This window comes from Miniopterus natalensis, chromosome 13 (genome assembly GCF_054644295.1).
Source record: "Miniopterus natalensis isolate mMinNat1 chromosome 13, mMinNat1.hap1, whole genome shotgun sequence".
NCBI lineage: Eukaryota > Metazoa > Chordata > Mammalia > Chiroptera > Miniopteridae > Miniopterus > Miniopterus natalensis.
Window position 1 is genome coordinate 51,824,551 of NC_142093.1, and position 14,344 is coordinate 51,838,894.

At 56.7% G+C, this 14,344-nt stretch overlaps 1 protein-coding gene across 1 annotated transcript; it reads left to right on the forward strand.

Moving 5' to 3' along the window:
• The first annotated feature begins 1,494 nt into the window (after positions 1 to 1,494).
• LOC148091692 (ral guanine nucleotide dissociation stimulator-like) lies at positions 1,495 to 11,282 on the forward strand. Its single transcript, XM_087823761.1, has 13 exons — positions 1,495 to 1,635; positions 4,009 to 4,202; positions 4,802 to 4,909; positions 5,537 to 5,727; positions 5,876 to 6,222; positions 6,977 to 7,192; positions 7,547 to 7,650; positions 8,135 to 8,201; positions 9,689 to 9,763; positions 10,206 to 10,277; positions 10,562 to 10,594; positions 10,941 to 11,056; positions 11,246 to 11,282. Exons 1-13 carry the CDS (start codon positions 1,495 to 1,497, stop codon positions 11,280 to 11,282), a joined length of 1,701 nt encoding a protein of 566 aa, XP_087679887.1.
• Positions 11,283 to 14,344: the final 3,062 nt, after the last annotated feature.

Below are 14,344 nucleotides of genomic sequence, written 5' to 3' on the forward strand. Positions count from 1 at the left end.
GAGAGACAGAGAGACACATACAGAGAGGAAGTGAAATAGAGGCCGAGAGAAAGGAAGGGAACTCAAGGACGAGAGGACGAGAGAAGTGACAGGACCTGACATCCCGTCCCCTGGGCTGTGCTCTCCGTGGTTCAGAAGCCAGTTCCTGAGCCCTCGGCAGATACACGAGGATGGTCCCCCCTGGGGCTGGACTCACTAGAAGCCGCTGGGACGGCTCCACCACGTGGACCCGCATGAGGCCCTCGGGCTGATTCTGAGCCTCACAAGAGGCCACGGAAGGCTTCAGGCCAGTGAAGGACAGTATCTGAATTTCCTGCCATTTCAAACCCTTCAAGGTGCAGATTTGAAAATGAGGCCAAAGTGGGCAGTGACTCCCCAAGACCACACGCTGGACCCAGGCCTGATTTACGTGGGGTTCATCTCGTGTCCCCCTCATTCTTGTCCCGCTTCCACCTCTACCCTTGTGCAGCAGGTTCATGGGAGGCCAACCCACAGGTGTTAGGGACATTGTGTCATCCACACCTGATGGTGTCCTTGGGAAATGGTGTTTAACGTCATTGTCATTGTGCGGGTTGGCAGACTGGGGGTCCCTGAGAGGCACAGAGCCGTCCCCAGGACACGGAACTGGGGAGAAAGGGGCTGCGAGCTCAGCTTTCCCCTCCAGCCGGGCCCTGCCCATCCCCAGGGAGCTGCGGGAGGGCTGGGTAGGTGCTGGGGTGCGGGTGTGGACAGGACCTGAGCGAGGAGGGTGAGCGGGCAGAAGCCCAGGGGGCCTTTGGGTGGCTCTGATTGGAGGAAGGGGCCCAGGTCACGGAACCTTGAGGGGTGACCTCACTTCCTTGGTGACAGGTCCCCAATAGCATTTAGAGCTCTGGTAACCAGGTACCCACATTCTAGAGACAACTGCCTTTCCAGCTCACTTGACTGGAGACAGTCAGGAGACGAGGATGTCTCTCTGTTGCTTCCCGTGCTTCCGAGGCTCTGGGCACAAAAAAGCCCAGAGTGAGAGATGCTGCTGTTGCTGTCGAAACTGGTGCAAGGTCCGCTGCGGACACGCCTCGCCCTCTGGCCCGAGGCACCATCTGGTAACAGAGGGCAGCCCAGGGTGGGCCCATCCAGGCCAGGCCCCAAATGGGGTCCCCCCTGGGCAGCCCCACACCTCTTACCCCCCATCCTGGGTCTGTGTGTGCATTGGGGGTAGGGAGGGAAAACGTGGGGTGAGGGGCGCTCGTCCTGGGCAGGAGCAGCTGTTAGGTGTCCGAAGCCTGGAGGGTCTGTCGTGTTCATGGACCAGGTCATGGCTGACATGAAGGGAAGCTGGGGGCTGGGAACCAAGCTCCTCTCCCCACTTGTTACTCGGGAGTCCTCCAGGGGTCATTGTGTTCCCTCCCTGCCTGGAGGTCTTTGCAGATGGCCCTGTGTGCTGATGTGGGGAGCGGCATTTGTGGTGGCATCTCCCCCACTGACAGTGCCCAGGCAGGCCCCTGATGCCTCATGGCCCGGGCCCGGGCTCTGTCTCTGCAGACCTCCAACAAGGACGTCGTACAGGAGCTGACTGACGGCTTCACTTATGCCAGGAACCTGTCCAAAGGACAAGAGCGCCAGGCCTGGAAAACCATCCACTGCCGGTCTGAGGTGAGAGCTGGCCCACACTCAGGACGCCCCGGTGACTGGAGTGGGACCAGAACCCAGACTCAAATCTGGGGTCTCAACATTTTACAGGCCCCTCCCAAAGCAATCTATACCTCCAGCCCTCCCGACCAGTTCCTGGAACTGGTTGTTAGGTGTCAGAAGACAGGCTAGTAATCCAGTCTTCAGGTGTTTGTTGGGACCATAGAGAAAACATCTTTGCTGTCTTTGCATTTTGCTCCTTTCAATTATTTACCTCCCTGCCCCATGTATCCTGTGGACCAGTCCCAGCTCCACTGACCTTGGAGACCTTCTCCGGGCCTCACACATCATCACACTGACAGATGCTGTGTATTTAAACAACTGGGAAGGGATTAAGGTACTGGATACATTTCTCTGCCACTTGTATCCAGAGAGCACGGCCAAGCCCTGTAGTCCGGCTGGGTCAGCAGCTGTGGCCTCACTTATGTCCATATCATCCCACAAAGGACGTAGCATCCCCACTGTGTCCTCACGGACTGTGTTAGTTTGCCAGGGCGGCCGTTACACAGGACCACAGATGGGGTTGGAGGTTCCTGATGCCTCCTGGTTCAGTGCCCGCCCTGTCTTTGTAGAGCTCCCAGGAGAACATCATCAAGGTGCTGGACCAAGGGCCCCACTCCACCACCTATCGGGTCAGGGTGCAGGTGCAGCAGGCCGACAACCGTGTCCAGTGCTGGTCTGAGGTGAGAGCTGGCCCAGGGTGGTCTCCACACCCAGGGTCCCAAGATGACCAGGGAAGGCCAAGAACCCAGACTCACACCTGGGGTCTCCCCCAGGGACTTCCTAGAGCTTTCCCACAACAGTGTCCACAGTCCCATGGCAAAGGAACCTGGACCTCCACTCCTCCCTCCAGCTGCACCGGAGAGTAAACAATCACTCCTCACATATTTGTAGGACTGTTAGAGAAAAGAATATGTTTGTTTCACTTCACAGTAGACCACGAGCACATTTGCATGGTGCTGTTTTTCGTCTTTTCACTACCCGCCCCGGGTAGCACGGGGAGCAGTCAGTTCCACTGTCCTTGCAGACCTGGCCCAGCAACGGAGGTCGCTCGCCACAGCGATGCGGCCTTTCAGTGCTGTGGACATGGGCCTATCGTGATTCAGCTGCCAGGTCGGCAGTGCTGCCGGGAATCCTTCAGTGTGTCCCAGGGGACTGTGTGAGGCGCGCCTGCTGCCCTAACACAGGACACACTGGGTGGTCATTTTCTCACAACTCCAGAGACTAGAAGTTAATGCAAAGGGCATCAGCAGGGCTGTTTCCCTGAAGGGTCTCTCCTCGGCTTGTAGACGGCCGTCTCCTCTCTCTGTCACATGGACTCCCCTGTGTGCTTCCATGTGTCCTCCCCTCCTCTTGGAAGGACACTGGTCATAGTAGATTAAGACCCACAACACTGAACCACTGAACCTTCATTACTTGTTTAAAGACTAAAACTCAAATACAGGCACATTCGGAAGTTCCAGGAATTCCGAAGTCATGGAATTTGGGGGACACAATTCAGACCACAATGTAGAGTGTCCCCCACTGGAGATAGCCACCCCCTTGCTCCCAGCCTGGCCCTTGGGTTTCTCACTCACTGAGATTTTTACTTTTCCGATGTCAAGTTGTCCAAGGCAATCACCGTGTTCCTTCTCTGCCAACTGTCTCACTGGTCCTTTGACTCACCTGTCAGCTTTCCACAGGCCACGTGAATTTGTTCCTTCCCGAGTCATCTGCTCAGATTCTCTAGCCATTTGCCTCTTTGCAGAATCTGGGGTCTCCATAGTGAGGGTCTCGCAACGCCCTTTAGTGTAAAAGGAACAGACATAAGGGTCTTTTTGAGGTCAATGGTTTTTATAGGCCAGGGGTACAGCGTACACTGTCCCCATGCTGGGGAGGGACAACATTCCTAGAGCCTTTCCATCAATGTCAGGAGCAAGTTAGTCTCAGGTAGCTGAGAGGGAATGTCATACAGGACAGTTCTCAGTTCTGACCTGCATGACCTTGAGCTGACATTTGACATCCCCAAGCCTCTGTGATCTCACCTCTATAATGGGGATGTTTCTTAAGGACGCACAGGGACAATGCTCTGCATATGGACTATTAATACGAGGTCAGATGTTCCTCAGCCAAAAAATGAAAACATGCCTAGAAGGTACCAATTGTATGAACATCCTCCCACCTCCCAACTTAAGTGGTGCTTTGAAAACCTAGAGCCTCGTTCAGCCTGGGCACTGCTGTCCCTCCTCTTGCACACGCCCCTGAGGGGCTGGGACTTCCTGGGTGGGCTCCAGGCCTCAATCCCCCTGGGATTCCCCGTGGGGAGGCTGACTAAATGTCGCTCCTTGTCCCACCCAGTGTGCGGCTGAGTTAACTTTGAACCTACGTGAGGCCTCCAGGATGCGGGCCCTCCAGGAAGGCTGCCTGGGGAAGGTGGCGGCGTCCACGGTACCAGCTTTCCCCGCTGGAAACATCCCCCACATCTGCAGCTTCATGCCCGTGCACCCGGCCTTCTCCAGAGCCCAGGGGTTCCTGGACGAGCTGTTTACTAGGTGAGCACACGCCCCCTCTTCTGCAGAGTAGCGGCTCTGCCCACTGCCGCCTGTGTGTCTTGAAAATGTCACCACACTGTCTGAGCCTGTTTGCTCCTCTGAAAAGTGGGGTGGTAGAGGAGAAACCTCACAGGTTTCTTGTAGGGACTACTTTGGGGACAAGCCATACCCAATCTTACCCTGGCTCTGCAGAAAGGGCTGCTGGACGTGCTGCTGTTGTGCGTGGCAATTATTTTCCGTTGTCCCATGAAAAGCCCCTGACTCACCCATCAGCAGCCTGTGGCATCAGAGTTTGGAAAAGCACAGGGAAAACAGGCTGCCAAGCCATTTGAGATTTCACCTAGCTGGTCCCAGTCCTGGTGCTTGGTGTGGCCAGATTAGGGACCTCTGGGGAAAGATAGTAAGGGGGCCCAGGCCCACTCAGACATCGGGGATGGTTCTGGTTGGAATTCATTTACTGGACAATGTGTATTAGGCTCCTACTACCAGCAGGCACTTTGGAGACACTTACTTAGCCTAACTCAGTGAATGAAGCAGACACAACCCCTGAGTCTCGGTTCAAGTCAGCGAGTCAGAGACACAGTGCACATCATTCGCAGGTCCTGTCCACCATCCTTCAGACCTGATGTCATCAAGGTGTTCACGGCGAGTGGAGATAAAGGGCCATATGATGACCAGGGTGGCACACCGCAAGACCAAGTGGAAAAGTGAGAGGCCTCCTGTGTCTAAGGGATGGGGGCTTAGGATGAACAGGGCCTGGCAGAGCGAGCCCTGATCTTACACATCTGCTGATTCCCAAGGGCAGGCTGAGGTCTGGAAGCTTCTGCTCCAGGAGGACAGGGTCAAAGAGAACTGCAGATGGAGTCCCAGGCCCCTTAGAACCAGAGGCGAGGCTAGAACGAATTGTCCCCGAGAGTCCTATCCCCGCCACAGACCCATCCTGCTCTGCCTGCCCCCTCCACATGCATCTGTCCTGATGGCCATGGCCAGGCTCAGAACAGGACTGTGGTGCGCAGGCTGCTCACATGCCTGGCTCAGTCCTCAGCCAGATGCCCAGGGGCATGGAGCTCTGGGCTGGGCTGGGCAGTGTGCAGGGCCTTCAGGAGAGCTGGCAGTGGGAGGGAGAGACTCACACAGACTCTGTGTGAAACCCGCTGGATCACCATGCCTGCTCTCTCATGACAGCCACACAGGGGTCAGGGGTGGCATTGGGCTGACCCCTGGATGGGCAGGGACAGCCATAGAGGCTCAGTCCCAAACAAGGGTGCCATGGGAGGGCAGTGTGGAAGGAAAGACCAGGACTCTGACTCTGCTGCCCACCTGACTCTCCGCAGGGCCATTGCTTCTGTAATGGGCACCTGGCCCGACCGGCTGCAATATTTCGGCCAGCCCCTCCTTTTCCCCTGGTTCACCCTGGAACAGGCCTTTGTGAGGGGCAAACACCCTGCCTCCCACCTGCTGGTCCAGGTCCCAACTGTTTGGGTCGAGCTGCAGCATCTTGAGCCCACTGGGGCAGAGCTGGAAGGTGAGGGGCTGCAGTCTGGGAAGATGATCTGGGGGGTTGTGTGGATGGGGGTTTCATGGGCTGGAGGACCCTCAAAGGCAGTGGCATCTTTCCTGTCTCTGGGAAGGCACGGGAAAGTGAGGCATGTGGGTGAACCAGTCTCTCTAACCTGCTCCAGAACCATCTCCAGAGCTCCAGAGCATCCGAGAGGCAGAGGAGGGGCCTGCTCCAGGGCCAGAGCCTGGTCCAGCTGTGCCGGTGCTGGAGCCAATGTCACCTCCATCAGCCCCTCCAGCCCCTCCACCAACATCCCCTGCAGCCCCAGGGCCAGCTCTGGAGCTGGAGCCATCTGGACCACTATCTCTGATGAGCATTCTCAGACCAGAGGCAGCTCCAGCCCCAGCCCGCTACTACCCCCAGGCTGTGAACACCAAACGCCTGGGAAGGAAGGCAAAATACAGCATCCGGAATTTCTCTCCGAGGCTGGTGGCAGAGCAGCTCACAGCCATGGACCTGGTGAGCGGGAGGCTCTCCGGGTGAGGTGGGAGAGGCTTCCCTCTGTCCTTAGCTGCCCGAACCCGCCTTTCCCTACTCTGTACTCCTATGACCTGGATCCAAATCCCAGCTCCACCCCTTGGCACCCGTGGGTCATTGACAACTTTCTCAACCCCCGAGCCTTCGCTGTCCACCTGCGGACACGAGGGGAACACTCACAAGATCTGCTGCACAGAGTGGCTGGGCGGATTAGATGAGGGGGTTCACACAGAATGCTGGGTGCGGCCTGGACGGTAGAGAGCTCATTGTGCCCAGCCAGGTCCATGAGTCTCCCATCACTGTGCCCATGAGGCTCAGCGGCCTCAACACTTATTAGGCGCCTGATGTGTACTAACTACAAGGGAGATAAACAAACAGCCCGTGGTTGTAGCCGCCACAAGGGAATGCACACTGAATGGGGATTCAGGCCAGAGGGGTGATCAGATCCTGGAAGACGCCCCTTGCTGAGCAGACATGAGTCCCATCCTGAAGTTTGGAGTAAGTGAGGAAGGGCTGGGGGCAGGTGCTCCTGTCCCTTCCCCACCAGGCTTGGGCCCTGGGCCATCCAGTGCTGGGTGCCTTCGGCGAACAGAGAATGAATCCCAGGGACTCCAAGGCTCAGGCCACATCCCCAGGTTTTTGACTTTCAGTCTTGACTTTCAGTGACCCTTGCCAGAGGTTGGGGACCCTGAGCTGAGGTGTGGCAGAGCTGGGTGACACTGCCCTTCCTCCCCAGGACCTGTTCAAGGAGGTGATGCCCTACCAGTGCCTGGGCTCTCTCTGGTCCCAGAGGGACAAGCCTGGCAAGGAGTACATGACATCCACTGTCCGTGCTGCTGTTGCACAGTTTAATCGTGTGGCCAAGTGTGTGATCGCCACCTGCCTCGGGGACCCAGGCATGAGGCCCCAGGACAGGGCCAAGGTCGTGGAGCACTGGGTGAAGGTGGCCAAGGTATGTGATGGGAGGCCCAGTGGAGTCCCTGTGTGGAGCCTTACAAATGCCTCGACTGCTTTGTCAGCTCTCAGGACTGAGTTCGGCGTCTGAGTCCCGGCACAGTCTCTAGGTCCTCTGTGCCAGGGGCATGCTGACCTTGACTCTCACTCAGGTCCCAGTGGTGGGAGGCTCACTTCCTACCTGGCTCCTTCCTTGGGTTGAGCTAAGACCCTCCTCTCTGTGAGTGTTGGTCTTTGGGTGCTAAACGTGTCCCCCCTGAGCATCTGCCTCACCCAGAAGGGGGTGTCAATTGGGGGGGACTGAAGCCAGAGCTCCAGCTCCCCACCTCACAGCCCATCTCCCCCTTCCCAGGAGTGCAGAGCCCTGGGGAACTTCTCTTCCCTTCATGCCATTCTGACAAGTCTGCAGAGCATGCCCATCCTCCATCTGAGGAAGACGTGGGAGAAAGTTTCCAGGTGTGTAGGCTCTCCCATCAGAGGTCTGGGGTGGTGGTGGTGGTGGGGTGTCTCCCATATGTCTCCCAATGTCCCCTCACCTCCTGGGAGGCAGCCAACCCTGGGGACAGGAACTGGGTTCGTGGGCGGAGACTCTCAGCCTCCCTGGGACCTCAGGCCACCAGCTCTGTTTCAAGAGTCAGTGCCCTTAAATGTCAGAGGCTGCACTGAGCCAAATAGGAGATTGGCAAGTGTTTCCAGCACCAGAACCCTGTGCCCAGCGGAAACCAGAACTGGTCAAAACCGCTCAAGAGCAATGGGAATGGGGGCCCCGGTGACCAGCATGAGAGCCCGGCCCCAGTCCCTCGGAGAGGGTCCTGCTCAGAGGAACCCATGGGGACCCTCCCCCCGGGAATTTGAAACTTTAGATGGTCAGGAGGAATCTGCCCTTAGCGCCCCTCCCCCATCATTCCTGGACATGTCTTTCCTCTGTCCCTCCCCTCAGGAAGAGCAGAGTGGAAATGACCAAACTCTGTGAGGAGGACAATCCCGAGATCTGGAGGAACATGGAGGTAGAGCGAGGAGGCCGGGGGTCTGGAAAGAGAGGAGGGTGAGGGAAGCAGGGACCGTGCAGGATGTGGCTTTGGTCGTCTGTCCCTTAAAGATGCTCTGAAAATGTTCCCCCTCCGTCCCGATGAGCAGGAAGAGGATCTGCTTGGTCCCTGGGCAGGTGGGGGCAGTTTCAGGGGCAGGAGGCCAGGTCCCCACACAGAGCGGCGGTGGCCGGGCTGCTCCAGGACGGGGTGCGGGGCTGGCAGGCTGAGCGCGTCTCTGGCTTTCATGCGTGTCCATCCCGCTGGCACTTGGCTTCTTCAGGCTGTGGGGTGAATGGGCTGGGGGGGACCTTTCTTCCCCAAACCAGCCCAGCCTGCCCTCAGGAAGCCAGGGCCCTGCTCTCCTTCTGTCTTCATCACGCCCTCAAGGGGAGCGACCCTGCCTGCCCCGGGCTTGGGCCTGCTGGGGGTTCCCACGGGCCAGGTGAACAAAAGGGCTGCTTGGCCCCGGGTCCCCATTGCTGGACCAGACACAGAGAGGTGTGCATTCCCTGACTTCCCACTGCCCCCTGTAGCACTGGCTGCCAGTCAGTCTCAGGATTCTCACCCAGTGCCCAGTGGGCACTAACACTGGCCAGGGGGCTTCTAAGAAGTGTCTGGGGAACTGGTGCAATGTTGGTGGATCCTTCCTGCACAGACCTCAGAAGCATCATGTCCACGAGGAGGCAAAGTGTCCTGTCAAGCCCTACTCTACCAGTTAGATGGGGCACCTTGAGGGCCCCATCCCTGAGGGTGAAGAAAGACTGCTGCCCAGGGGAAGGTCCTGGGCGGTCCTTGGGGAGGTGAAGGCTTGGCATGGCCTCGGTTCCGGTCTGACGGACACAGGCTCCAGCGGGGTAGGCCAGGCAGGGCTGCTCAGCCAGGCTCCTGACACACCTGTCTGCCTATGACTCGGCCCATTGGGGGCCTCGGCACAACCTGAGGGCCCAGAGGACAGGTCTCTGGACAGTGATGGGACTGAGGGTGAGGTGAGGGCAGATGGGACAAAGCCTCTGGCTGGGAGGGGCAGGCAGCTGACCCAGTCACTGTCCCCCTCTGGGCCTCCTGTCTCCTAATGAGAGAAGTGGAGGGATGACCACCCTGTGCTGCAGGCCTCACAAGGTGCTCATGAGGTTCAGGCAGGAAAGGACTGTGCAGAGCCCCTGCACTGTTCCACCTGCAAGGGTAGGGTGAGAGCAGTGATGACATTAATGACGCTGAGCCCTCAAGAGGACCTGTGAGCTAGGTGGAAGTCTCACACTTTGCAGAGGAGGAAGCAGGTCAGGGAGGCCAGGCCCCTGGCCAAGGTCACACACCAAGTAATCGTTGTAGCTGAGAGCTTGCCAGAATCAGAGCATGCTGGAGGCACAGTAGCCCTGGTACCAGCTGACTTGGGTCTGAGGTCGGGATAGAGGGGGAAATGGGCTGAGGGGACTATGGCCTCAGTGACCGTGTCTGGACCCCAGCAGGAGCAAGAGTCCGGCAGATTTGTCACTCTGATGCTGACCCTCTGTGGAGGTCAGAAGAGGCTACCGAAGAAGGTGAGTCAGCCTGTCTGGTGAGTGCTCCAGGGTCAGGGTCAGAGGACAGGGGGTGCTGTCCTCCCAGCTGGAGGCCTCCCAGTGAAGAGAGGGGGGCCTTCCTCTCCTGCATCCGCCCCCTGTTCCCACAGAACCTAGGACCCTTCATTAGAGGTGACCAAGAGGAGGGCCTGGGAGAATGGGTCCAGCAAGGAGATGGGGGTGGGGCTGGCCCCTGACCATAGACCCTGTGATTTGCCAAAAGTACGCCCTGATAGGTGATGAGGAGGAGTTCTTGGAGAGTGAGGGAAGGGCCCATTGAGGGGAGGCTCTAAGGGTCCTGGGCTGCTTCACGTGGGATCCGTGGGGTGGGCCAGGAGGCTGAGGGTGGGAGGCTTTCAGGGGAGGGTGTGTTAGGCACCTGAGAGCAGGGGCTCATGCCACCTTCACCCCGATTGCCTAGTGTGTCCCCTTCCTTGGGGTTTTTCTGGAAGATCTGATGATGCTGGAGACAGACAGCGAGAATTCTCAGGAGGTGGGTGACCTGGGGCCCAGGCTGGGATGGCCAGGATTGACCTTTAGGGAGAGAGCCCTGAGTTGTCAGCATAGCCGCCCCTGGGAGCGGGGGCATTATGCCCATCATAGCGATCCATGCCCCTGTCCTCAGGAGCCCAGAGCCTGGCTGGGTCTAAGTCCTGTCTTTCCATGTTTCCCGCCCCTCCTGGGACCTGGCAGTAGTGCAACATGAGGGGGGGTGGGCACAGGGGTAGCCATGGCCAGGGGGCTCTTTCTGATGGACTTTGGCTCTCTGCCTTGCAGGGGAATTGGAAGCATTTCAAACAAGAGAAGATGGTGAGCGGCTGTGGCACCTCCTGAGGGGCAGGGGAGGGAGTGAACATCAGAGACGCCCCTGCTGGCGCTCTCCTGGGCTCCATGCCCTGCATCTCACATCTACTGGGAGGGTTGATAACAGAGGCGGGAGGCCCCTCCAGTTGGTGGCTGGAGTAGGGGATGGCATCAAGGATACCTTCCTAGAGAAAGAGCTCTCAATGCCCAGTTCTGAGCACAGGCAGAGCCTGGATGGAATGAGGGGAAGGACAGTGCCCATGGGCAAACACCCCGCATGGGTCCCCTGCCCCACTCCCCACCCCCACTGGTGCTGTGTGTGCATGCCCTCTCCCTCTGGCCCCGGGAACAGGAAATAATGGAGGAGATATTGGTGCTGCGGGAGGCTGCTGAGAAATATGAAATAAAGCCCAAGAAGAAATTCTGGACCTGGTTCTGGGCCATGGAGCAGCTCAGCCTGAGGGAAGGGTGAGGTGGGGCAGGAGTTGGGCGAGGGCGGGGGTGGGCTCTCCCTGTGGCCAGTCCAGGGAACCTGGGCCCGTGGCTCCCTGGTCAGCCCCAGACCTTGTTGTGTAGCAACTGCTGGGGCACCTGACACTGGGAGGGACACCTGAGGTGTGGCTCCTGGGAGCTCACAGGTGCCACTCTGTCCTGCAGTTACCTGCTGTCCCGCAAGCTGGAGCCCCAGGCCTAGGTGGCCAGCTGAACACTCAGGTCAGGAGCATCAGGTGTCAGTGAGTGTCCAGGTGGCAGAGCAGCCTCTCCATCACCGGTGGGGACACAGCTGGGCCCTGGGAGCACTGGGCAGCTGCCGCCGCCCCGGAAGGAGGAGAGCTAGGGATCTTGCTGGTGCGCCCAGGAGGCCAGAAGGGAGGGAAGCCCCGCCTTCCCCACAGTTCTCCCGGAGTCCTCTTCATCCACGGGAGGGGCGATGCTTATCTGTGGCCAGCAGGCTCTGGCTCGTCCCCTCTACTGTCCCGGGCAGGCATTTCTGTCCCTGTGTCAGCTCCCCTCCGGCCGGGAGGGCGCCCTTTCCCCTGAAGGTGACTGCGTCCTGGACTGGAGCTGAGACCCTGATGCCGTCTCCCCAAGCAGAGCGGAGCCAACCAAGGCGGCTCAGAGGGAAGCCGACCAAAGCGAAGCCGTCCAGCCTGACAGGGGCCGGACACTGCTCTTGTCATGATGGGGGATGACAAGTCTGAAGTCCCTAAGGCCAGCCAGCAGGCTAAAAACAGCAACATTTCACACTGCGATCTGAGGCAGAATTCCCTCTTCACCAAGGAATCTTCATTTTCACTCCTAAGGGTTTCAGCTCAGGAACAGACCCACCCCATTTCCAAGGGAATGACCCCCAAAGTCAACTGGTTGCAGATGCGGTTGGTCAAATAACTGGGTGCTAGAGCCCAGCCAAATGGACACAACTCTCACCAGCACATGTCGCCGGAGTTCTTTATCCGGATTAAGTATAGGACCCGTCCCTGATATTTGCTCTGCTAATATTTCCTCCCATTCCATGGGTGGCCTTTTTTCTCCTGCTAGTGTCCTTTGATGCACAGAAGTTTAGCCCAGTTATGAGGGCTTTTGTTACTTGTGCTTTGGAGCTCAATAAATGTTCATTTACTGATTTAACGGGGGAAAAAGAACCCAAGGAACACCTGGCTACTTTGGCCTATCTGGCTGACCTCTAATGGCAGTCATCTTACCTCTATGACCTGCCGTACCATTTTGACCAGACTTGGCTATTCTTACTATTTTTGTCAGGTCATGGAGTAAAGCAAGCAGTGTTGGAGGGAGAGTCCCAACCTCCAGGTATATCTAACGCCTGCGAAGCAGACACTATCACGGCCCTTCCCCTCTCCCTAGACATTTCAGGGTTCTCGGTTGATTTCCAAAGGCCAGGAGCTGCGCCTCTGTGCCTACAGCCTCTTTTCCTTGGAACTGCGGAGGAGTGTGCTGCCTACTTGCAGGCAGATCAGAGGAGCAAAGAATTAGCACACCCTCCCCTGCAACAGGCAGATCCCTCAATCAGTGGCTCTTAGAAGTTGATGTATAAATAGCCCAGCTCCTTGTCCCTTGAACAGAATAACTCTGAGCCATGTGTTATGCACCATTCCTTGATGTTTGCCTGCCAGGTTGAGCTCCAGTTTTGTGGTAGCTGGCTTGATGACACACATTATATTGTCTGTCTGCCTTCCCTGTATCACTGAGCCACTTCAATCCCGCACCCCCTGCACCTCTTAAATACACTACCTGCTCCTGAGTCCCTGTCTCAGGGTCTGCTTCTGTGGGAACTAAACTAAACCACCTTGAATATGGACATCTCTGGGCATCCCAAGCACAAAGAGAGTATTGGGGAGATAGATTCAGAGTACAAGTCAGTGTACTATTTTTTATTTTTTAAATTACTTGGCAGTTACCCCCCCCTGGATACCCTTTATTGCCCCCATGAAGGGATGATAATAAAAATACTTCAACAATTGATATCGTATAGTCCTCAGTCAATCACAGCAGCTGACCAGTGGCCCTGCCCAGTGAAACACAGGGGTCCCAGTTTTCTCTGGGTCAAATCATCAGGCTGCGTTGAGAGGTTATTGGGCAGTTAGGGTTTACTTAGCTTTCTCTAAGGGGGCTCAGAGGCTCGTGGCATAATTTTGATTCCTTCTCAGAATGAGAAGTAGAGAGAAGCGTTTACCAAATATCTCCAAAGAGAGCTAAATGGGTCAGCAGGAGCCACATTAGCAGGGACTCTGATAGCTTTACACTCCAACGTATTATTATTTATGTCTTTTTCTGAGTATGGTAAGAAAAAAAAAAAAAAGCCACAAACTCGCCTGGTTTCCCTCCAGAGAATTGTCTCTTCTTCACTGAGGGTAGTCTGGGCAAGACCAAAGAGCAAAGTAGCCAAGGGGTTGGTGTGTATACGACTCAAGATATGTCCATTGGAGTCTCTCTCCTGGGACTATGAGTGAAGCAGAATGATGCAGGGTGGGAGGAAAAGCCTTCGGAGGTCACTTAGGCAGTGGGGGTGCTAATTCCTTCATGCACGGGGTGCTATAAAGTAAGGTCAACCAGCTCTTGCTACACACCCCCTTCCAGAGTTGCCTGGTTTCTCTTCATGTCCTTGACCTTCTCATTGGTCTTGTGAGTCTTCCGATAGCCTTCCAGTAATTTCCTCTTACTGCTTATATTTTCCAAAATTGGTTACTTTTGCTGGCAACCTAAAAACCGTAACTAATTTGAGTCTTACTGCTTATCTTCAGCCATGTTTTATGGGGAACCAACCCCTTAAAAAGTGTGGCAGAAACTACTGAAAGTGGAAGAAAAGGAACAGGTCCCCAGCTCTCCAGCCAACAAGGGAGAAGCCCAAGGACGCTGGTGTGGGCCTGAGGGATGCGGCGTGCAGGCCGCAGGAAGGTCGGCTGCAGTCTGCGGCTCTGATACCCGGGGAGCCAGAACCCCACCCGAGATTCTCCTCTGTGCCCCAGGTTGACTGGCTTATGATTCGGGCCTTTATCACAAGCAAAGCCCTGGTAGCTTGGGCAGGTACTGGGAAAAGGGCAAGGCTCAGGTCAGACTCTCTTCTGTGAGCGGTTCTGGTGAGACAGAGTGTAGGTGGGCATTGAAATCAGGGGTAAAATAGGCCTCGCTGAAGGAAGTAGCTATCACTTCCCAGGACAGTCACTTTTACTACAAAATAAGATGCGCGTGTCTATGCACATTTCAGAGGAACCATATTGAGAACTGGGTAGGTTTTAT

What these genes read in the sequence shown, in the direction of transcription:
- LOC148091692 (XM_087823761.1), top strand. Translation starts at nt 1,495, where the DNA reads ATGGCCCGGGCCCGGGCTCTGTCTCTGCAGACCTCCAACAAGGACGTC. An exon ending in ACGTGGGAGAAAGTTTCCAG is followed by an intron (nt 7,651 to 8,134) that starts GTGTGTAGGCTC and finishes CCCTCCCCTCAG; the next exon opens with GAAGAGCAGAGTGGAAATGA. An exon ending in ATTTCAAACAAGAGAAGATG is followed by an intron (nt 10,595 to 10,940) that starts GTGAGCGGCTGT and finishes CCCCGGGAACAG; the next exon opens with GAAATAATGGAGGAGATATT.